General features: G+C 38.8%; 2 protein-coding genes across 5 annotated transcripts in view; one reads left to right on the top strand and one right to left on the bottom strand.

Annotated features, from left to right (window-relative positions):
- WDFY2 (WD repeat and FYVE domain containing 2) overlaps positions 1-24,711 on the bottom strand; it is a 176,997-nt gene that overhangs the window by 89,559 nt on the left and 62,727 nt on the right. For all 4 annotated transcript variants that reach the window (XM_077973835.1, XM_028837568.2, XM_077973834.1 and 1 more), the window contains exon 2: positions 13,473-13,540. In XM_077973835.1, the coding sequence (XP_077829961.1) occupies positions 13,473-13,479 (7 nt within the window). In that variant the 5' untranslated portion in view covers positions 13,480-13,540. The remainder of the gene's footprint in view (positions 1-13,472; positions 13,541-24,711) is intronic.
- HNRNPA1L2 (heterogeneous nuclear ribonucleoprotein A1 like 2) lies at positions 3,515-4,769 on the top strand. The gene is given in 2 exon segments (XM_015121112.3): positions 3,515-4,538; positions 4,541-4,769. Coding segments are annotated over 2 exon segments (1,068 nt in total). The 5' UTR covers positions 3,515-3,596; the 3' UTR covers positions 4,667-4,769.

Raw genomic sequence — 24,711 nt, 5'->3', positions numbered from 1 at the left:
AACCAATATTGTGAAAATGACCATATTGCCAAAAGCAATCTACAAATTCAATGCAATTCCCATCAAAATAGCACAATCATTCTTCACAGAACTAGAAAAAACAATCCTAAAACATATGTGGAATCAAAAAAGAGCCCACATAGCCAAAGCAAGACTAAGCAAAAAGAACAAATCTGGAGGAATCACATTACCTGACTTCAAACTATATATAAGGCCATAGTCACCAAAACAGCACGGTACTGGTATAAAAACAGGCACACAGATCAATAGAACAGAAAAGAGAACCCAGAAATAAACCCAAATCCTCACAGCCAGCTGATCTTTGACAAAGCAAACAAAAATATGAAATAGGAAAGGACACCCTATTCAACAAATGGTGCTGGGATAGTTGGCATGCCACATGTAGAAGAATGAAACTGGACCCCCATCGCTCACCTTACACAAAAATCAACTCAAGACGAACCAAAGCCTTAAATCTAAGACCTGAAACCATAAAAATTCTAGAAGATAACATTGGAAAACCTTTCTAGGCATTGGCTTAGGCAAAGACTTCATGACCAAGAACCCAAAAGCAAATGCAGGCTGCCCGCAGAGGCTCACGCCTGTAATCGCAGCACTTTGGGAGGCTGAGATGAATGGATCACTTGAGGTCAGGAGATTGAGACCAGCCTGGCTAACATGGTGAAACCCCATCCCTACTGAAAATACAAAAATTAGGTGGGTATGGTGGTGCACACCTGTAGTCCTAGCTACTTGGGAGGCTGAGGCACGAGAATCGCTTGAACCCAAGAGGCAGAAGTTGCAGTGAGCCGAGATGGCACCAACAAAAACAAAGATAAATAGATAAGACTTAATTAAACTAAAAAATCTTCTGCCTAGCAAAAGAAACAATCAGCAGAGTAAACAGATAACCCAAAGAGTGGGAAAAAAAAAATCTTAGCAATTTATACATCCAACAAAGGACTAATACCCAGAATCTACAAGGAACTCAAACAAATTAGCAAGAAAAAAAACAATTCCATCAAAAAGTGGGCTAAGGACATGAATAGACAATTCTCAAAAGATATAAAAATGGCCAACAAACATGAAAAAATGCTCAACATCACTAATGATTAGGGAAATGCAAATCAAAACTGTAATGCAGTACCACCTTATTCCTGCAATAATGGCCATAATCAAAATTCAAAATATAATAGATGTTGGCATGGATGGGGTGAAAAGGGAACACCTCTGTGCTGCTGGTGGAAATGTAAACTAGTACAACCACTATGGAACACAGTGTGGAGATTCCTTAAAGAACTAGAAGTAGAACTACAATTTGATCCAGAGATCCCACTACTAGATATCTACTCAGACAAAAAGAAGTCGTTATACGAAAAAGATACTCACACACGCATGTTTATAGCAGCACAATTCACAACTGCAAAAACATGGAACCAGACCAAATGCCCACCAATCAACAAGTGGATAAAGAAATTGTGGTGAACCATGGAATATTACTCAGCCATAAAAAGTAACAAAATAATGCCATTTATAGCAACCTAGATGGAATTGGAGACCATTATTCTAACTGAAGTAATTCAGGAATGGAAAAGCAAACATCACATGTTCTCACTCATAAGTGGGAGCTAAACTATGAGGATGCAAAGGCATAAGAATAATACAGTGGACTTTGGGGACTTGAGGAAAGGGCGGGAGTGGGGTGAGGAATAAAAGACTACAGGTTGGGTAGAGGGTACGCTCGTCGGGTGATAGGTGCATCAAAATCTCAGAAATCACCAGTAAAGAACTTATTCATGTAACCAAGAACCACCTGTTCCCCAAAAACCTACAGAAATAATAATAATAATAAAAGACTGCTTCTATAAATGAGCATAAACAAAAGAAATCTGAGCAGAAATCTTACTGTTCTACAACCCATATGCCTGAACCCAAGATGTTCTAGACAGGGGAGTGTCAGAGTTTGAGAGCATTAGCTCCCAGGCACATCCAAAGGCATAATCACCACTTCAAAGAGGCATTCTGGGAAAACACCAGGCAAACCTCTGTGTGTGTGTGTGTGTGTGTGTGTGTGTGTGTGCGCGCGGGCACATGTGCACGCAGCAGGTGAGACGTACAACACTCCTCAAACCATTTTCCAACTGTGACACTCCCACAGGAACAGGCCTTGGATTGACCCCGGTAGGTCCAAAGAAGCAGAGAGCAGATTCAAAAGAATATTGATGCCCAGATTTGTTGTTACAATAAAGTCTTCCTTTTCTTTTATGAATTAGAAAGGTAAACAGATTGACACAGAGATTCTTCTAACTTCAACTCACCAGAAATTAACAAAAAAGCAACTAAAAAAACTAGTGCTATGGCCCATACAAAATGGGCTCCCAGCCATGAAAGACAAATATCAAAGGGGCAAAACTGTCTGGGGAAGGAAGAGACACTAAAGTAAAGGTAACTATGACCCAATGGCAAAGGGGATCCTTTGGCAGGAAGAATAACGGGAAGCGACAAACAAAATATGATTTAAGTACAATATTTTTTGTAGCTAAGTTGTGAAATATAGCTACAAATATTTGTGATGCCTCACAAATGAGAGCTCTGCTTTAAATGCTATAAAACGAATAATTCATAAGACAATAAAGTAATAATTGGTCTCTATGAAATCTGAATATGCAAATTACAGGCAAACTGGCTGGAGACTGGTCTACTCCCCACCTTAAAATTACTTTCTCCAAAGGGTGAATGAAGTGCCTGACCAGAACCATAAAATTATAATACAGCTGCCCTCTACTGACTTCCTCTATCAAAACTGTATTCCTGAACTCTAGATGAAATAAATACAGCATGATAGAGATTGTGAAGATATATTTATCACCCCCACTTTTAACTGTTTCCCCACGAGAATAACCATACAGAATGAAATGTGTAGGGTGATGCCATTTGCCAAGACTTATCACATATATCATGGTATATGTAGGTGGCCTGAGACTTCTTTACTAACCCAATAACTGAAATTCAAGGCCTTGCCACTGGTTTTGTTGACATTATATTCTAGTCTATATTTTCCCCAACATTTTAATTAAAATCTAGGGGAAAAATGATTACGGTTTTTTGGTAAACAGTACAGGACTCATTTTCCATGTTAGCTGAATAAGATTTCCCATCTACCTTTTCTGTTTCAGACTAATGACAGTCAAAAGAAATATAATGGAAAAGTTTTAGGAAGCAATGAAATGCACAAATAAGATAAAGAAGAAACTGTGCAGGTCTATGAGTAATGTAACCTCTTATTCTCTTATATTAGTATCAAGACTTTGGTTCTGACTGGCCTGTCAGTGTCTCACCTTTAAAATTAGATACTTTCTTTCCTTGAATTCTGGGTATTTGGTAAAATAATAAAGAAAGAAAAAGAAATAAGATAAAAGTAAACACTTTCATAACACTGTGTGTTTGGTAAAATGAAGTCTTTGTAACTTAAGACAAATATTCAGCTTAAAATTCAGTGAAAACGAAAATATAGAGATACGTTCGTCAGCTTGCTCCTTTCTGCCCGTGGATGCCTCCGAAGAAGCATCATTAAAGTCTCTCTTCTCCCTGCCGTCATGTCTAAGTCAGAGTCTCCTAAAGAGCCCGAACAGCTGAGGAAGCTCTTCATTGGAGGGTTGAGCTTTGAAACAACCGATGAGAGCCTGAGGAGCCATTTTGAGCAATGGGGAACGCTCACGGACTGTGTGGTAATGAGAGATCCAAACACCAAGCGTTCCAGGGGCTTTGGGTTTGTCACATATGCCACTGTGGAGGAGGTGGATGCAGCTATGAATGCAAGGCCACACAAGGTGGACGGAAGAGTTGTGGAACCAAAGAGAGCTGTCTCAAGAGAAGATTCTCAAAGACCAGGTGCCCACTTAACTGTGAAAAAGATATTTGTTGGTGGCATTAAAGAAGACGCTGAAGAACATCACCTAAGAGATTATTTTGAACAGTATGGGAAAACTGAAGTGACTGAAATCATGACTGACCGAGGCAGTGGCAAGAAAAGGGGCTTTGCCTTTGTAACCTTTGACGACCATGACTCCATGGATAAGATTGTCATTTAGAAATACCATACTGTGAATGGCCACAATTGTGAAGTTAGGAAAGCCCTGTCAAAGCAAGAGATGGCTAGTGCTTCATCCAGCCAAGGAGGTCGAAGTGGTTCTGGAAACTTTGGTGGTGGTCGTGGAGGTGGTTTCGGTGGGAATGACAACTTCGGTCGTGGAGGAAACTTCTGTGGTCGTGGTGGCTTTGGTGGCAGCCATGGTGGTGGTGGATATGGTGGCAGCAGGGATGGCTATAATGGATTTGGTAATGATGGAAGCAATTTTGGAGGTGGTGGAAGCTACAATGATTTTGGCAATTACAACAATCAGTCTTCAAATTTTGGACCCATGAAGGGAGGAAATTTTGGAGGCAGAAGCTCTGGCCCCTATGGCGGTGGAGGCCAATACTTTGCAAAACCACGAAACCAAGGTGGCTATGGCGGTTCCAGCAGCAGCAGTAGCTATGGCAGTGGCAGAAGATTTTAATTAGGAAACAAAGCTTAGCAGGAGAGGAGAGCCAGAGAAGTGACAGGGAAGCTACAGGTTACAACAGATTTGTGAACTCAGCCAAGCACAGTGGTGGCAGGGCCTAGCTGCTACAAAGAAGACATGTTTTAGACAAATACTCATGTGTATGGGCAAAAAACTCGAGGACTGTATTTGTGAGTAATTGTATAACAAGTTATTTTAGTTTCTGTTCTGTGGAAAGTGTAAAGCATTCCAACAAAGAGTTTTAATGTAGATTTTTTTTTTTTTGCACCCATGCTGTTGATTGCTAAATGTAATAGTCTGATCGTGACACTGAATAAATGTCTTTTTTAAAAAAAAAAAAAAAAGAAAAGAAAATGAAAATAAAGAGACGCTCCTGTATGGGCAATTAAATTAATGGCCATATAATTTGAAGGGAGGAAACCACAGAAGACACAGCCCTAGACAAAGGGGACCCAAGAGATCAGCATAAAATCTCAGCAGTCAATAATTAAATGGATTAGAGAGAAAGTGACTATTTGCATTTCTAATACCATCTCAAAATTGGTATTTTTAAAATTGCCCTTGTTTATTCAAAAAACATGTACTTAAGAGGAGGAAATCTCAAAATATTTCGATTTGGGAGGAAAGTTTTCTAATTTCTGTTACTTACACCAATAATTCTTTCATTTTATGACTAATGTATTTTCTGTCCTTTGCTGACCAGTTGAACTTTGCTCAAATAAACACAAGTTTCATTGAAGGTTAAGCTGTGGATTTCAAGCACACTGCTTTACAATGCTAAGGGCATTATTTGGCAGGAGACACTAATCTTCCTCATGAGAGGTTCTGGTTCAAACTTTAAAACTAAATAAACAATGGTGACTTCTGCAAATAAAACTTCAGGTGCTAACAGTATCCTGGTGAAGTTGAATGTCAGGATTCCACAAGAAGAGGGTCTTCAATAGAGCTTCCAATGAGCAATACACCCTGACAAAGCAAAAATTTAATTCATGGACACTATTTCATTCAGCCCTGTTTATAATAGAATAATATTTATTAGATTTGCAGTACCTAACACATGTTTTATTTTATTAAGCATACCTATACTTAGGACTTCAATTTTCTAGCACTAAAAACCATTTTACATTTAAATCCAACATTTTATTTACTCTACTAACATTAACTATTTAGTTTTCTTTTTATCTAGGCTCAGTAATATCAGCAAAGTGAATTATAAGTGGTCACTCTCAGACAAGTTTTAAGTTACAGTAAAGTTATCTAACTACACTAAATTTTAAAATGCCCCCTCAGATGAAAATCAAAGAAGAGTATGCTAAATAAATGTTGTACTTAATCAGATTAAATAATATCTAGCATGTTTAGTTTGGATAATCTATGTTTTCCTTCATTTCCATTAAAAATGAGAAGTTCCTCAGCTACCTTTTTCTTCTTAGTAAATACAGATTTAAAAGATCACATTACATTATGGTTTATAAGAATACGAATAGTAAAAACAACAAATTACACATGGTTCCATAATAAAACCTATACCAAGAAGAAAGCAATAAATGGATCAATACATTTCACAACCAGGAACCCAGAGGTTTTTTTGAAATAAGGTATAAATTAAAACAACAGAATGAGCATATCCCAAGTATATACATATTCTCCCAATCTGCCAAGAAATTCTCTCAACTGAGTTAAAGATGTTTAAAAGTCAGGAAAACAATCACCACCTCACAAAAGCAGAACTGCCAAGTTCATAATTCTAAATACCTTTCTATAATACCACTAATATACCCACATGAACTTTCCCCCACTCCAAAACACCCAGCAGAGGCGGTGGAATAAGCATACACCACCTCCACAGTCTAAAGTTACCGAAAGTCCTCCTCACCAATGGGAAAACTAACACTTTCAACTCACTTACAAAATAACTCATTTCCATTCCAGATAAAAGCATATACACACATTAATCAACTTAATTTTCCAAATCCCCAATTTTAACTTATCTGTTACCTTAAGATGATGGTCCCAATAAATGAGAAAAATAAACCAATCCAGCTACAACTCCACAAAGTAGCCAATTTTTCCTAATAACTCTGGGTTAATATCAACAATGGCAGTAATATTGTTAAACATCAAGAACCTGAAGGCATTTTACAAATAGTTATTTGGTATATCTAATAACCAAAATATCTTTGCAAATTTGAGAACAAAGATAACAGTTTATTTGTTAGGCTTCAAAGCAGAGAAAATGTGAAGGACTTGCCCAAAGTGATTCAGCAAATTATAGCAAAAATGAAAATCAAATTCCAGTTTCCCACCCAGGCATAGGATCTAACCTACAAGCCATTTTGAATACTGCAATTGAAACAATACATTTTTGGAGGTTGAATTTAATGTAAGTAATAGACTATATTCAAATATTCTTTCCATAGAACTCTTAACTAAGATTATTTATTATTCTTAATGTATTCCCTACCATTTAAAATGGCTTAAAAAGCAGATACAATAAAACCAATAAAACCAAACAATAGAAATAAGCAAAAAGAAGTTATGACTAAAAGTGTGTGTGTGTGTGTGTGTGTGTGTGTGTGTGTGTGTGTAAACAGAAAAAAAAATTAAAATAAAGATCTGTTAGGAGATTCAGTTTGGTTTCATGTTTCACATTATCGATAATGACGAAGTACCAGGTCCTAGGGCTATTGCTCCCAATCTTTTCTGCCTCATAATACACACAGAAAATTGTATTTGTAAAGCCACTGGAATAAACAGAAGAGACTAGCCCTCCCTCCATCCTCTTCTCCACTCCCCTGTTCAGCTAAGGGGATCAGTTCTCATGTTCTAATGTAATCCATTTAGACCACACCAGTAGGCTGTGTCACATAGGCTGGGAAGTTCTGCCTTTGAGACAGCAAAGAGTTCCTGGCCCTCATTCTGAAAAATATTCCACCTTTTTGCTCCTTCATAAAAGGGGCACTGCACATTATGGTAGATGATTACTTCAAAAACAGGCATAAAGCACTTCATATAATGTACACATCAGTGTAAGCTGAGGGCACAATGAATGAAGGCATTTCTGCAGAGGGCTGACACAAAGTGGGAAAACTCCAAATTTAGAGGAATAATCAGACTAACTATCGTTCATGCTGTTCACTACAAATAGCCTTTCTCTCAAACAGGCTTTTGATAAAAACTGGGAAGCAAGCAGTTCAAAATCACATGTTTCAGAGAGGCCTTGAGTTCCTATACTTTAAACATTAACTGAACAGATGGTAGGCATCCATACTTGTGTGAAAACTGAGCGGCCCAACCACACGTCAGACTGCGCAAATGCCATCCCACCAGGCCAAGGCAGAGAACTGGGAAGGTCACAAGGCAGGTCATTTTATTGCTACATCAGGTGTGCCTCTTTATTTGTAACTACCTTTGAAAAAATGAAAAAAAAAAAAAAAAGTCTTGTTTGGCTTTGTGGAAAAATTTATAAACACTTAGGAGCCAAAGTAAATTCCATTTGCCTGCCCTGGCAGGAACAGAACCCATAGAGGGTTTCCAATTCTCCAACACACCCGACCTGAGGCTCCAGTCCTCTCAAGCCTCCTATTCACAACATCTCTGGCAGCCAAGTTGATCGATCTATTCTCCATACCCAGGGAGAAGTTGGCAATAAATGCCAGGCATGACATCCAATTATCTGATAGAGTAAGAAAAATCTCCAGCTCTTTGCACCACCTCCTGCAAGAGGTTCCTCCGTCACCTCTCAAAGGACAAAGGTCTGATCCCATGAATGGCAAACCTAGTTGGTAAAGCAAATATGAAATAAATCAACCACAGAAATAGAAATGCTTGTGCTTTTTACATGATTTTTCTCTACAGTGTGATCCAACTATGGTGGTTGTAATTATATCTATTAGAAGCCTGGAACAAATAATCACATTTATGGCTGTAACTGAAACTTCCACTCTTACCCTGAGGGCCTGGTTTACAAGCTCGTGCAGGGTCCCAGATGGGTGTGCTGTAAGTTGATACTGTCACAGGCAATGTGCAGCTACTACATAAGATACACGTATTCTTTTTTGAAAGAATATTTGATAAGGAAAAGCTCTGATGTCTCATTCATCCATAAAAATCAGCTAGCTTATGGCAAACTACGAAACAAGTCAGCAGTCATCCCCACATTCTCTATAGAGAGTAGGGTTTAAAATGAACTTTCCATAGGCAGACTTTGTGACCGTGTCCCCATTATGCCTGCTTCCCACATTACAACACTCACCACACATGATGGTTGGTATTCATTTAATGTCTGCCTTCCCCACCAGACTGTAAACACCACAAAGACAGGAACCCTCTGCCATATTTAACTACTACATCCTTAGTACATCGTACAATGTTGCATGTGGAAGAAACACTTAACATTTGTTGAATGAACTATCCAAAAAAATTAAACAAGATCAAATACTACTTTCTGCTTTCCTTCTTTACATGCCCTCACCTTTCCCAGGCTATGTTAAGCTTAACTCTACTATGTCACCAACAGGGCCATGACTCAGTCCTTTCTCATTAAAGATCACAGAGATCCAGGAAAAACTGAAAGAGTAGGAATTAGGAGGTATACAATGAGGCCCGGGCTTAGTCAAATACTTGCAGTTACAAGTAATAGAAATCTGCTCAGGTGAATTTAGGAACAAATGGGCATATCCAATAAGAGAGAGGGGTATCTTTTGAGCTCAAATAGGCAGAGCCAGGATTCTCAGGGGATTAGTAGGATGAGGAAAATCTTGTGCATCACTTGCTTGGGCTTTCTCTTCATCAGGAGCCAGACGTTCTTCCTTCCCTGCAGATCAGCTTTTTTCCTCTTTCTCCATGCACACAAACACCTCACAGCTCTTAGGTTTATATGTTCCCAGTAAAAAGGCCCTGCCCAGGCTGAGACTAGCATTTCTGCCTCCAAATTCTAAATTCCTGGGAAAATCAGATTGGCCCAGGGACAAACAGCCTTAACCAGGCAAGCCTGGTTTTTCCTGGCTCCCTTCTACGGAGGAGGAGCTTCTCAGAAAAGACTGGATAGGAAGACATCCCACATCCCCATAGCAGTGCTTGTGTTTTTGACCACGATGCGTCTGCTCTTCTTTCTCTTGTCTGCAACTCCCCCAAGATCACTCAGCCTCATCACACTGCCTTTCAAGTTGGTTTCCTGTCATCAAACTTGGCCTTCACTATTTATTCTTTCTCATGCAATGCCCTCCCACTTCCTTCCTTTCATTAAACTTCAAATTCTTCTCAAAGCTATAATGCATTTACTCTCTTACCTGGATCACGACACTGTATTTAAAAGGTATTTTAGGCCGGGCACAGTGGCTCACGCCTGTAATCCCAGCACTTTGGGAGGCTGAAGCGGGCGGATCACGAGGTCAGGAGATCGAGACCATCCTGGCCAACATGGTGAAACCCTGGCTCTACTAAAAATACAAAAATTAGCTGGACGTAGTGGCATATGCCTGTAATCCTAGCTACTCGGGAGACTGAGGCAGGAGAATCACTTGAACCAGGGCGCCAGAGGTTGCAGTGAGCCAGGAATGCACCACTGCACTCCAGCCTGGCGACCGAGAGAGACTCCGTCTCAGGGAGAAAAAAAAAAAAAAGGTATTTTAATGGACAAAATTAACAAATAAGTCATTTTAATACATGCACAAGAATAAATTCTTGTATACTTGGAATGCTACTTATTATGTAGTAGAATAAACACAAAATACGGTAATATTTGCTTTGTGATATTTATTTTATAGCCTCTGAATATATTGTGCATTTTCACCTATTCTGAAACCAGTATCACATAACCATTATTTACAAATAATACTGAGTAACCTCTTAACAAAACAGCTTTCAATAGGAAGGACTACAAAACAATTCCTTGGAAACTCAAATCTACTTCATGTTCTCTAACTGATTGAAATGTAGCTTATTTCCTTATGCAATAAGATTCTGCCTCTCTCAAGTTAAACAAATCTTAAATTTTTGCCCAGGTCAATTACTATGTCATCTGAATGCATAAGATTCCTAGAAACACCAAAGCCAGTTTCTAACCAATTGTGATGAAGATAAGTTTCTTTTTCACCTCTACACAGCAGTAATCTTTTCAATCCATTCAAAAGATTACTGAAATCATCTTGACCATATACATCTTGTTTGTCTGCAAATCCCTGGCATCTAGATTTGTGGCCTGTACCCAGTAGATGCACAGTAAACATTTGATTGACTAGCATGTATGCTTACATCCATATAGTTACCAATCAACACTATATATGTGTGGCTTTACATGTGTTCATATAAACATGTACATAGATCATCAACATGTTTGCTATAATGTCACAAGACAATGTTTTCAAACCTTAAAGTATATTCAAATTATCTAGGGTTTGGGTTTGTTTGGTTTTTTTTGGAGACAGGAAGAGAGAGAGGTGGCATCTTGCTATATGGTCCAGGCTGGTCTTGAACTCCTGGCCTCAAAAAATCCTCCTGCCTTGGCCTCCCAAAACACTGGGATTACGGACATGATCTAACCCGCCCAGCCTATCTAGGGATTTTGTTAAATGCAAATTTTGATTGAGTAGCTCTGGGATAGAACCCAAGACTGCATTTCTAATAAGTTCTCAGGTGATGCTGATGCTACTGGCCCACAGATCATACTTTGAATAGCAAAGTAATCCCTTCTTAACTCATTTAGTAGAACACCAAAGGCAAAGTATACAAATAATCACAAGGTCCTCTTTCTCAAAGTTCATGTTTAATCGTAAGGAAACTGGATGATAATCCTCTCAGGGAAACACATCTTTATTATCAGACCAAATCCTTCAATAAGTATTTACTGAGCACCTATGCCAGGTGTAAGAGCTATAGTGACCTTTAGTCATTCTTGCATATAGCTTAATAAATGATGAAAACGCAACTAAAAGCTTCTCTGTATCTCACTGATATCCAAATAAAGAAAGCATTACAGGACGACACCAAAATGTGTATATATTTGTATAGGGGGAAGAGAATGAGTTAGCAATTGCTTAGGATCCTGTGCCTTCATGAAGCTCCTATTAATGCTTATCTCAAGAAGATTCCTTGCTTGCCATCCCCAAATCCCCATCATTGTGCCCAGGTCAGCCTTTCCTATTTGCAGAGTCATGTGAGCTATTGATCTCTGAGGCCAACTTCAACTTGCTGGATTACATACAGCCCTCCCTTATCTCTTACAGTTAGATACTGTGGCAGGTTTGATGAAGAAGCAAGACCAGAAAAAAGACTGGTTATATCATTTAAAAAATAGGAAAAAAGGCTAGGCGCGGTGGCTCACGCCTGTAATCCCAGCACTTTGGGAGGCCAAGGCAGGTGGATTACCTGAGGTTAGGAGTTCGAGACCAGCCTGGCCAACATGGTGAAACCCCATCTCTACTAAAAATACAAAAATTAGCTGGGATGTGCCAGTAGTCTCAGCTACCTGGGAGGCTGAGGGAGGAGAATCATTTGAACCGGGAGGCGGAGTTTGCAGTGAGCCAAGATCTCACTACTGCACTCCAGCCTAGGCAACAGAGGGAGACTACATCTCAAAAACAAACAAACAAACAACAAGAAAAAAATCCTACAGAATTCTCTACTTTTCCATTTATCTAAACCCTCATCACTGCCATGGCTTAAAAAGAAAGTTCAGCTTGATCCCGTAATGTACAACAATATCTTCTAGAAGCAAAACAGGTAAAGGAAGGATATAGTATTCAGAATCACAAGAAGTTTTTTCTACCCACAAAAGGGTTGAATACTTTGTTCAGCTTGGTTGTTATCATCTATTTACTACAAAATTCTAAAGACATGCAAAGCCTCAAAGATAATTTGAAAATCATTTAAAATTATTATATCATTAATAGTCATTTGTTTATAACAAGCAAAATTGTTGTTTGAGTTATTACAGTATCCTTTTGCCAGAAGCAGAATTTTAAGCAAATCTACAATTTAGCATGAATTTATTTCAGCATGTGCTTCTGAAACTGGGATACTTATATCAAGAGATGAGGTGTACACTGCAGCAAGCCAGAAGGTATAGGAGTCCAAACAACAAACCTGGGGGATTTTTCTACAATGTCAATTTTAATTAAGGTTTGAAGGGAGGGAAGTAAGGGAAATGTTTAATACAAGTAATATTAAATTTAAATAATTATTTTACACTAAAATAAACATGGGATAGGATGCCCAAACTTCACTAATTTTAAAGACAAAAGACTAGATTGAAAAGAAAATTCCTATTTTGGGGGGCCAGCTCTTCTTCAGCTGTGGGGGAACTTCTGCCAGTGGAATAATCTAAGAATCACACGTATCTTTTCTTTTAAAAGTGTACTTGGAAGATTCATTATTTATCAGTGCAAGGACATAATTCTCAGATATGATCTTGGGGAAATGAAATCAACTTCTAATTAGAATGTTTCAATCCTAAGCAAATCCTTTTGAGAACTGAATGCTCAATGCTGAATGTCTTGAATTTGAATAAATGATATAACAATAAGGCAAGGACAAATTTACTTCACAAATGTAATCACTGGACAAAATTCTGAATTGCCTAAGGACATACTTCATAAAATAGCTGAACAAAAAGTTGGAAAAGAAAGGGAGACTGCTGTAATCAGAAAGCCTATGTGCTGTAGTCCTTCTTCCATTAATCTTATTCAGAAGCTATGAATATAGAGTCAATTTCAGAACAATTTTCTTACTTTACATAGTGAAAGCCTTAGAAAATCTAAAATGATTTAATATGGTACTTTTCATTATAATGAGAATCCCAACCTCAGTCTTCTCCACTTAAGAAGAAAACACAGAGAAGGCAATCTGGGAAGGAAGGAGAGTTAGGATATATGTCTGGTTTTTCAAGACAGAGATTTGGATACTTACAAGGCATTGCATGGTATATGCTTGGCCAATACTGTCCACTGTCTCTCTTTAACCAAACACGAACTGTCCTACAACAGAAGAAAATATGTGCATGAAATCACATTATTCTTAGCCATGGGAAAATGCTGATACATAGAAAATAAACCTCTTAACATTATATATAGAGAGAGGCCAGGCGCGGTGGCTCACGCCTGTCCCAGCACTTTGAGAGGCCGAGGCAGGAGGATCACTTGAGGTCAGGAGTTCGAGACTAGCCTGGCCAACATGGTGAAACCTTGTCTCTACTGAAAATAAAAAAATTAGCTGGTAGTAGTGGTGTGTGCCTGTAATCCCAGCTACTCGGGAGGCTGAGGCAGGAGAATCACTTGAACCTGGGAGGTGGAGGTTGCAGTGAGTCAAGATCACACCACTGGACTCCAGCCTGGGTGACAGAGAGAAACTCCATCTTAAAAAAAATAAGAGAGAGAGAGAATATCTTAACATACATATGTATCTTAACCATAAATACATATAAATGAACACCATATATACCTGTCTAAAGATTCTATATTCCTTAAACTTGAGGCTTCTACAAATTTAGAATTACATATAACTCTTTAAATATCATGCCACACGTGTGTAATCATGATAGTGTTTGGAAATTATTATTTTCATTCTTGTTGTTTTGCCTTTCCAAGCATCTGACCTTTGCCCTTGACAGCTGGAAGCATTCATCTGACTGGGGAACTATTTGGTTTTATTAGTGAAGGGACTACAAAGAGATCAAATGAAAAAATATGCAGTCTCTGACATGAAGAGGATTATACAGTCCATGGTCTTGTAAGCCAAGCAAGCCATTGTCTCAAGGGAGTTTTTCCAAATATGCTCAAGTAATTATAAGCTCTGAGGCAGATTTTCTGAGCTAGTGTTGTCCGTGGGGCTTGCTGTGGAACACAGTGATACTGCACCAAAGGCTGCGCATGAAGTTCCAGGCCAGCAGCTGTAGAGAGACAAGGCAGACACCTAGGAGAAGTCAGACAGCAGGTGCCAAAGACTCAACTAGCTGGGAAGTATCATGAGGTTCAGACTAAACAGAAAGGCCTGACCATGAATTGCACTAGCCGTAGCATCATCAGCATATGCCAGCAAGGCAAACACAAGTAGGAGGTTGAAAGGTATTATTCCAGAGACCAGAGGAAATAGTGAACATCAAACAGTTGGAAAAAGTCAGTGTCCCACTGCCAGGGGATCATAGGTCACACATCTCACCCCACACTCTTAAGCCATCCCAGGGTTAAAAGCAGAGTGAGAAACTGAGCACTTTTATCTCAGAGAGAGCTGGATACTTCCTAAAGACACTGGACCGAGTTTCAAATTATATTGGATATCTGCCACCTGCGCCACTCCAGCTAATCAGGAGGTCTTCTATAAATAAGTAGGCCGGGCGCAGTGGCTCATGCCTGTAATCCCAGCACCTTGGGAGGCCAAGGTGGGCGGATCACCTCAGGTCAGGAGTTCGAAACCAGCCTGGCCAACATGACAAAACCCCATCTCTACTAAAAATAACAAAAATTAGCAGGATGTGGTGGTGGATGCCTATAATCCCAGCTACTCGGGAGGTTAAGGCAGGAGAATCACTTGAACCTGGGAGGCGGAGGTTGCACTGAGCTGAGATGGAGCTATTACATTCCAGCCTGGGTGACAGAGCAAGACTCTGTCTCAAAAACAACAAATTAATTTAAAAATAAATAAATAAATAAGTAGTAGGAAAAAGACTAAACCAACTACAGATATAATAAAGAACATTTTCTCTAATTTCAAAAGAAATTAGAGACAGAAACTTTTTTATCCTTGTCGGATGCAGGCATTTAAGGAAATCACTGGCTGACAGACATAACAGAACAGAGACCTCAGTGATCACATACAACAAAGAATATAGTCTTTGCCAAAATAGTTTGGAAAAGTCACTAAACAAATGGATAATTACAGCACTCAGCAAGTAAGAACAGCAACCTCTGGAGAAGGAGAATTATATGACTTCCAGAATTACTGCATTATAATATTCAAAATGTCCAGTTCTTAACAAAAGTTGCAAAGTATACAAAGAAAAAGGAAAAGAAAAACAAATAAACTGACAAAATTTTAAAGAAAATTGACAGAAATTCACAGAAAAAAAAAGAAATTGACAGAAACCATCCATGAAGAAACTAAAACAGGCTTATTATACCAAGACTTTAACAGTTTTAAATAGATAAAGAACAAAGGAAATTAGAGCAAGGTTTGTATGAAAGAATGGGGAATATCAATAAAGAGATAGAAATTTCAAAACAGAATAAAAGCGAAATTCTGGAACTGAAAAGTACAATAGCTGAAATGAAAAATTCCATAATGAGGTTCAACAGCAGGTTTGAGAGTCAGAAGAGCCAGCAAACCCGAAGATGGGACAATTGAAATTTCCCAGTCTGAGGAGGAGAAAGTAAAAAGAAAAAAGATTAACAAACAGAGCATAAGAGACCTATGGGCCATCATCAAGTGTACCAACATATGCAATATGGAATGACAGATGAATTCTCTATCTAGCTGCACTATCCTTCCAAATGCAGGGAAAATTAAGACATTCTCAGATAAACAAAAGTGAATGAAATTCATTACTAGTAGATTTTCCTTACAAGAAATGTTAAAAGGAGTTTTTCAGGCTGAAACGACAGGACACTAGATGGTAACCTGAAGCCATACAAGAATTAAAGATTACTGGTAAAGGTCACTACACAAGTAAATATAAAAGCAAGTATCACTGTATATTTTGTTTATAACTCCTCTTTCTGTTTCCTAAATGGATTAAAAGACATATGCATAGAACAAGAATTTTAAGTCTATCTATGTAAACGGGCAACAAAAGGGGTGGGAACAGAGCTAACTAGGAGCAGATTTAATGTACACTAGTAAAAATGAATTGATATCAATTCAAACTAGATTATATAAATTTAGGCATACAGAAGAGAAAAATAAGGGAATCAAAATGGTACATGAGAAAAAAAAAAGAAGGCAATAGTGGAGAAATTCAAACGTAAAAGAATAGTGGAGAAATTCAAACGTAAAAGAAGGCAATAGTGGAGAAATTGAGAAACAAAAAACAAAGAGATTTAATACAAAAAAATAAATAGCAAAATGGCAGAAGTCTTTCCTTATCAGTAATCACTTTCAATATAAATGGATTAAACTCACAAATTGAAAAACAGAGACTGGCAGAATGGATTTTAAAAAAATACGGTCTAACCTTTTGCTACTTAAATGAGACTCACTTTAAACCCAAAGACACAAATAGGTTGAAAACGAAACAATAAAAAAGACATTCCATTCAAATAGTAACCAAAAGAGAGCTAGGTGGGTATACTAATAACAGATAAAATGGGTTTTGAGTCAAAGTTTATTACAAGAGACAAGGACACTATGTTTTGACACAGGGGTCAATTCATCAAAAAAATAATAATTACAAATACATATACTCCAAAGAATAGAGCCCCCAAAATATTAATATATGAAAAGTAACCGGGCACGGCGGCTCACGCCTGTAATCCCAGCACTTTGGGAGGCTGAGGCGGGTGGATCACAAGGTCAGGAGACCGAGACCATCCTGGCTAACACAGTGAAACCCCGTCTCTACTAAAAATAGAAAAACTTTAGGCGGGCTTGATGGCAGGCACCTGTAGTCCCAGCTGCTTGGGAGGCTGAGGCAGGAGAATGGCGTGAACCCAGGAGGCAAAGCCTAGATTGCGCCACTGCACTCCAGCCTGGGTGACAGCCAGACTCCATCTCAACAAAAAAATAAAATAAAAAAAAAAAAAAGCACTGACAGAATTGAAGGGAGAAATAGAGAGTTCCACAATAATTGAAGTCTTTCACTTGCAATAAAAGAACATCCACACATATAAGGAAACAGAAGACTTGAACAACACTACAAACCAACTAGATCTAATGATATATAAACAACACTCCAACCAACAACAACAGAACATACATGTTTTTCTGAAGTACACATGGAACATTCTCTAGGATTGATCAGCTGTTAGGCTGTAAAACAATCCTTAATAAATTTTAAGATTGAAATCATACAAAGGATCTTCCCCAACTATAAGGGAATGAGGCTAAAATCAGGAACAAAAAAAAACTGGGGAAGAAGTTACTAAGAAAATTAGAAAATACTTACAGATGAATGAAAACAAAAGCACAACACATTAAAATGTATTAGGGGCTGTGAAAGCAGTACTCAGGAAGAAATGTATAGCTATAAATGCCTATATTAAAAAAGAAGATCACAAATCAATAACCTAATTTTATACCTTAAGGAAAAGCAAACTAAACCGAAAGTCAGCAAAGGAAGGAAATAACAAAGATTAGAGCAGAAAAAAAAAAAAAAAGATAGAGAAAGATAGAGAATCAATGAAACAAAAAGTCAGTTCCTTGAAAAGATCAGCAAAAGTAACAAACCTTTAGCAGAACAGAAATTTAAAGGATTATACGAGAAAATTTCATATGCTAGCCAATTAGATAATCTAGATTAAATAAACAAATTCCTAGAAACATACAATTTACCAGTACTGACTCAAGAAGAAATGGATAATCTCAACAAATCTATTACAAGTAGAGATTGAATCAATAATCAAAAACTTCTCAACAAAGAAAAGTGCAAAGCCAGACAGCTTCACTGGTGAGGTCAATCAAACACTTAAAGGAGAATGAACAACAATCCTATTCAAACTTCAGAAAAATAGAAGAAGAGAAAATACTTTAAAACACATTCTATGAAAGCTGGACAAAGATAACACAAGAAAACTACAGACTTAAATCTTCATGAAGAGAGATTCAAAATTCCACAACAAAATACTAGTAAGCCAAGTTCAACAGCACATTAAAAGGATTATATACCATGACCGAGTGTCATTTATCCCAGAAATGCAAGGGTAGTTCAATATAAGAAAATCAATTAATGTGATATGGCACATTAATAGAATGAACGCGCGCACGCGCGCGCACACACACACACACACCCCCCCCGTCAATAGACACAGAAAATGCCTTTGACAAAATTCAACAATCTTTCGTGAAAAAAAAAACATAGCATACTGGGAATAGAAGAAAATTTCCTTAACCTAATAAAGGATATTCATGAAAAATCCACACTTAACATCATACTCAATAAAAAGTGAAAACATACTCCCTAAAATCAGAAATAAGGATGCTCAATTTCATCACTGTTATTCAACATTATTGGAAGTCCCAGTCAGAGTAATTAGGCAAATAAAAGAAATAAAAGGCATCCGCACTGGAAAGGGAGATGTAAAACTATTTTATTGGAAGATGACATAATTCTACTTACAGAAAATCCTAAATAATCCACTCAAGAAAAAAACGACTAAAGCTAATTAAATAAATTAAGCAAAGTTACAAGGTGCAAGATCAGCAAACAGAAACCATTTGTGTTTCTAATAACAAACATTTCCAAAGAAATTACAGCCCCCAAAACACTTTACATATATATTTAATCTTTACAATACCCTATTAAATAGAGCTCTCTTCACTAAACGTACTGCCCTCCTTACATCAACTCTTTACACCTAAAAATAAAAGTACAGTATATAAAAATATCTGTTCTCTTATCTCTTCAGGTACAAGAGCAGTTTTAAAAAGAAAAAAAAGGTTCTGCATCTTAGAGATCAAAAGTGCTATTTGGATGGTTAGGAATTTCCTAAATAAATGTAAATTTTACTATACAAAGCCTTAGAAGTAAGTTTTAATTTTTCTGAAAATTATATTTTAAGAGCAACACAAAAAACATTTTTCCCTGAAGAAAATTTTCAGAAAATGACAACTGTGATTAAGAGTCATATTAAGCCAGCAGAGGTCAGGGTATTGGAGGGGAAGAATGTCCGACCGCTGAAACGCAGGTAAAGTGTCCTTTCACCTCCCCCACACAAAGCCCCTGAGTTCGCAGGAACAGGACAGGGCCAAATGCATTGCACAGTCCATCTTGCACGTGCTGTTTTCTTCTCTCCCTGCCTCTTCCTCTCTCCCAAGCTCCCAGCACAAGGCACAAACCAACACTGGGAGACAGACAATGCTCATCTAAAAAATACCAAGATGAGGTAGCCCATAGTGGGTCTCAAGTAGTTCAGCAACTGGGCTATTTATTTTTATTTGTTATTTTTTGAGACCAAGTCTCACTCTGCTGCCCAGGTTGGAGTGCAATGGCATGACATTGGATCACTGTAACCTCCATCTCCCAGGTTCAAGTGATTCTCCTGCCTCAGCCTCCCGAGTAGCTGGGATTACAGGTGCATGCCACCACACCCAGGTAATTTTTGTATTTTTAGTAGAGACAGGGTTTCACCATAGTGGCCAGACTGGTCTTGAACCTCTGACCTCAAGCAATCCACCTGCCTTGGCCTCCCAAAGTGCTGAGATTACAGGCGTGAGCCACTATGCCTGGCCTGAGCTATTTAAAAACAGCATAATTTCATTCTATGTTGGATATAGCTGATCACATTTCAACATGTTAAAATTACTTTTAAATATCAGCCCTATTGCTGAGACCTAAAACAAAACTGCTTTTATTTTTATTTTATTTTTATTTTACTTTAAGTTCCGGGATACATGTGCAGAACGTGCAGGTTTGTTACATAGGTATATGTGTGCCATGGTAGTCTGCTGTACTTATTGACCCATCCTCTAAATTCCCTCCCCTCACCCCAAAATTGCTTCTTTAAGGTTAAAGCAGATGTTAGATAAATTGTGGTGTTTATCAAAGTTCTACTAGGATCAGTGCTGGTTTGCTCCTTGACTGGGCTATAAATGCAAGCAGAGAAGGAGCCACATTTTACCATACTTAATATCTGCCCCAAGGCCAAGCACTATATCAGATCCAAAACTGGTGCTCACTGTTTGTGAAAGATTAAAAGAATCAATCAAAAATCTCTCCCTACGGCCATGGCCACCCCAACCTACTTGTCCACTGTCAGGAAGTCCTCTGATTTGCACCTAGACAGACATGTAGTGCAAAATGGCAGCAAGGAAGCTAGGTTGATACTGAGAAGTCTATACATTGTGCTGGGTAAGATGATGGGAGAGAACCATGAATCCTTAATTGTACAGCTCCAGCTTTTATTTCCTAAAGAAATACTGATGGGCAGGGAATTCCCACATGCCTCCCGTCTCACCCCAACTCTCTCAGACTAAATTCAGTGCCTGCCTCAGTTACAACCTTAACTAAGACAAGTGTGACCTCAGGGACAGCACTCAGCACAGTAGCCAGTCTGATCACGCAGAGGGGGACTCACATGTTCAACTAAGCAGGGAATCATATGTTTTTGATTCCCTTTTTGAGATCCCAATTTTTTAGTTTGTATTTTATTGTTTTAAACTGTGCTGACACACATAAGCTGGCAGTAGAGTTTTATCAGACACAGTTGCTAAACTGACACGTGTGTGTGTGTGTGTGCGCGTGTGTATACATGCATATACATATATAGTCACGGGCTACATAACAATGTTTCAGTCAACATTGGACCACATATAAAATGGTGGTCCCATAAATTTTTTTTTTTTTAATAGGGACAGGGTCTCGCTTTGTTGCCCAGGCAGGAAGGCAGTGATGTGATCATAGCTCACTGTCACCTTGAACTACTGAACTCAAATAGTGGTCTTCCCACCTCAGCATCCCAAGTAGCTAAACTACAGATGCTCACCACCATAAATGGCTAATTTTTAAAACAATTTTATAGAGACGGAGGTCTCACTATGTTTCCCAAGCTGGTATGGAACTCCTGGCCTCAAGTGATCCTCCCGCCTTGGCCTCCCAAAGCGCTGGGATTACGGGCATGAGCCACTGAACCTGGTCCCCCTAAGATTCTAATACCATATTTTTACCATATGCTTTCTATGTTTAGATACACACATACTTACCATTTGTGTTACAGTTGCCTACATTATTCAGTATAGTTACATGATATACAAATCTGTCGCCTGGGAGTAAAAGGCTATATGTATCATACAGCCTAGGTATGTAGTAGGCTACACCATATAGTTTTGTGTTAGTACATGCTATGGCAATCACATAATGACTGAATTGCCTAATGGCGTATGTCTCAGAATGTATCCCCACTGTTAAGAGACACATGACTATATCCATGGGGGACTGGTTCCAGGATCTCCCCCAGATTTTGTATGCTCAAGTCTCTAATACAAAATGGCACAGTATTTGCATATGACCTACATACATCCTCTCGTAGGCTTTAATCTCTAAATTACTTATATTACCTAGCACTACGTAAATGCTATGTAAACAGTTGTTATACTGTATTGTTGAGGAAATAATGACAAGGAAAAAAAGTCTATACATATTCAGTGCAGATACAACCAACCTTCCTCCCCATTTCCCCCAAATATTTTCCATCCAAGTTTGGTTGAATCCATGGATGCAGAACCCACAGATAAGAAGGGCCAACTGGATATGATGAAGCACCACACCAGGTTCATGCCCCTAACCATCCTAGCCCGCAAAGACATATCCTTTGTGCTATATTCTAGCAATCTTTAGGAGTCTGCTTATAGTGATGCAGATAATGAAAAACAGCTTCTGGAACAACTTGGATTTTCCAAGACTATGAAAATCTAGAAGTTAGGAATTCTCCCCTACTGCCCCACAAGTGCACTTACATACATTCATTCATTGACTTGTTGATTCATTAATTTACTCGACCAACATTATCAAACACCTACTAGGTACTAGTATGTGAAACACACTGAAACCACAAAGAAAAACAAATGCCACCTCTATTGTCAGGAAGCTCACGGTCCACAGGGGGAGACAGGTCATAGAACATTACAACACAGCAAGATAAGAGCTAAGGTATGGAGATGCCCATGCTGTAATAGGAGCACGTGAGGGCATCTAACTCTGACTACAGAGCCCGGGCTCAGGCAGGGCTAGACAAAGCTTCTCAGAGGTGATGGCGCCTGAAATGCAGGGTGAAAAGGCATTTGGCAGAGGAAAGTGGAGAGGGTGTAGGAGCACGTTCTGCAGGAGCATTGCCTCTGCCGCCCAGGTAGGCAAGGTGAGCGGGAGTGGTGAGAATCCGGCCTGGACAAAGAACAGGCAGAAGGCCACCGACGCTTGTTTTTCTTTGTTTGGGGGCAGCCTAGAAAAGGCGGGATTACCCTGAAGTAACCAGTTTGGAGGATGCAGGCGCAAACCAAGTAAAAAACGATGAAGGCCTAAAAGAGAGAGGATGACAGATTTTAGAGCAGTCAGGAAGTAGAAGCATCAGGAATTGGGGGCTGGCTGGATGTGGGGTGTCATATGAATGGTGGTATCATTCATTAACAAGTGATTTTTGTGGAAGTCAATGTTGAGTTCATCTTGAATACACTGAGTGTGGGGAAAATCCAGTTAGGGCTGTTGCAGAGAAAACGGTTTACATGAAGTTCAGGGGTAAGACCCGGGCTGAAAATTAAGATTTGGGAGACATCAGCATATAGGGAGTAGCTACCAGAGAATAAGAAAAGAAGGCCAACAACAAAGACAAACACCGAGAGTTAAGGGGTAGTCAAGAGAAAAACGCCAGCAGAGAGAAATAATCCTTCTTTACCTTACAGACACAAAATGTGTCCTGAATTTTTGTCCAGAAAATAAGGTCATCATAAGCACACCTAAGAGCTGAACTATATTCACAGTGAAAACGTGCCTACAATAAAATACTATCTATATAGGTCATTTTTCTGAGAGAAAAGGGAAGGCTGGGGGTGGCAACAAACAGTATACCACAGGTTGCTAAGCTACTGAATAAAATAAGACGGGGCGTCTACCCATGTTGAAATCAGGCTTTTAAAAATGTGCCCTAGAATGATGCAACCTTCATTAGTTACCATAGCAATGAGCTTCATTTCCCAGGGGACAATTGTTATTTTTGCCACCACTGAAGTAACTTGGGGTAGGGGCTGGGAGAAGTGAAGCCCACTGTGTTTCGAAGACCCTGAATTTCCAGGGAATACTTTTCTACAGATCACACCCTGCAACAGCAATACAAACAGAAGGAAGGCAGCCCCCGGCGATCTGCAAACTAAGAGAAAAACTTTGAGCAACAGGATGTAGTTTTTATAGTCATTTGTTTAAAGAGAGAGAAAAAAAAAACAAAAACGCTTCAAATGCAGAAAACGTTGCAGAGATTCTTAGAAAACATAGCTGAAAGATTTTTTAAAAGTTGATTTCTCTATGATTATCAGATTTCTTTAGTTACTTGTAATAAAAACAAACTGAGAGGTTCCCAGCAAATGCATTCTAACCACATATAGTAAATAAACTAAACCCAATCTTCCACAATGCACTGTGTATCTTTTGTATCCAGGGTTCCTCCGTGATAGACAGATGCTACTGTGTGGAAATTGCAAGTGAATTGAGGTGGCTGGCCAGGGGTTTCAAGAATCGGGGACTCAAGCTGGGTGTTGTCCAGTATTGTCCAGCCTCTGGTCCCCTCTTGCCAAGAAGCTCAGTTCTCACGTTAATGACCTTGGTACAACAGATCCAAATAACTGCTGAATCATACACCTGGATTTTTTTTCCTCACAGCTGTAGCAACTCAGCAGTCAGCGGCCAGAGAAGAGGTGTGGCTATTTTACATTTCCACACCTTGGGTTTCTAATGGCACTCTTGCTTTAAAAAAACACCGCCATTCCGGTTATTTGCAGTCATTTGCATCAGCAAGGTGTATTCTTTATTCTAGCCATCTCCCCTTGGAGTTTTTATCAGTTGGGTCATTTCTCTTAATCCAAAGGCTGTGAAAACCTTCACAATTTAGAATTTTTAAAATCACAGTCAAGTGACATTTTCAGCGTTTTAAAAATCTATAAAATGAAGTCTCAACATGAGGTTAATGGGACCCATATATACCAGGTGAGAAATTACAAACAATATACCTGGAAATGGTTGTCTTAGACAGTCAGTAGTAAGACCCTTCAGAGAGGGAAGGAAAAGATGAGCCACAAGGTCATTCTGAGTAGTTTTCTTACAAACAGCACTATTTTGTGTCTGCAGATAGTGCCCTTGCATTGTAGACTTGCTTTTGTTTTCATGGTAATTTAACTCTTACTGACTAATGCTTAAGCACGACTTCCTGTCCTTGCATAGCTGTGGGTTTTATACTTCCCTGACTCCCTCTGTCTCTCCCCAGAGTTACACACATATCCACTTTCCCTATGAAGCCTTTGC

This window comes from Macaca mulatta, chromosome 17 (genome assembly GCF_049350105.2).
Source record: "Macaca mulatta isolate MMU2019108-1 chromosome 17, T2T-MMU8v2.0, whole genome shotgun sequence".
Taxonomy (NCBI): Eukaryota; Metazoa; Chordata; class Mammalia; order Primates; family Cercopithecidae; genus Macaca; species Macaca mulatta.
Note: the sequence above shows the minus strand (reverse complement) of the source record. Positions and strands in the feature narration are given on the sequence as shown.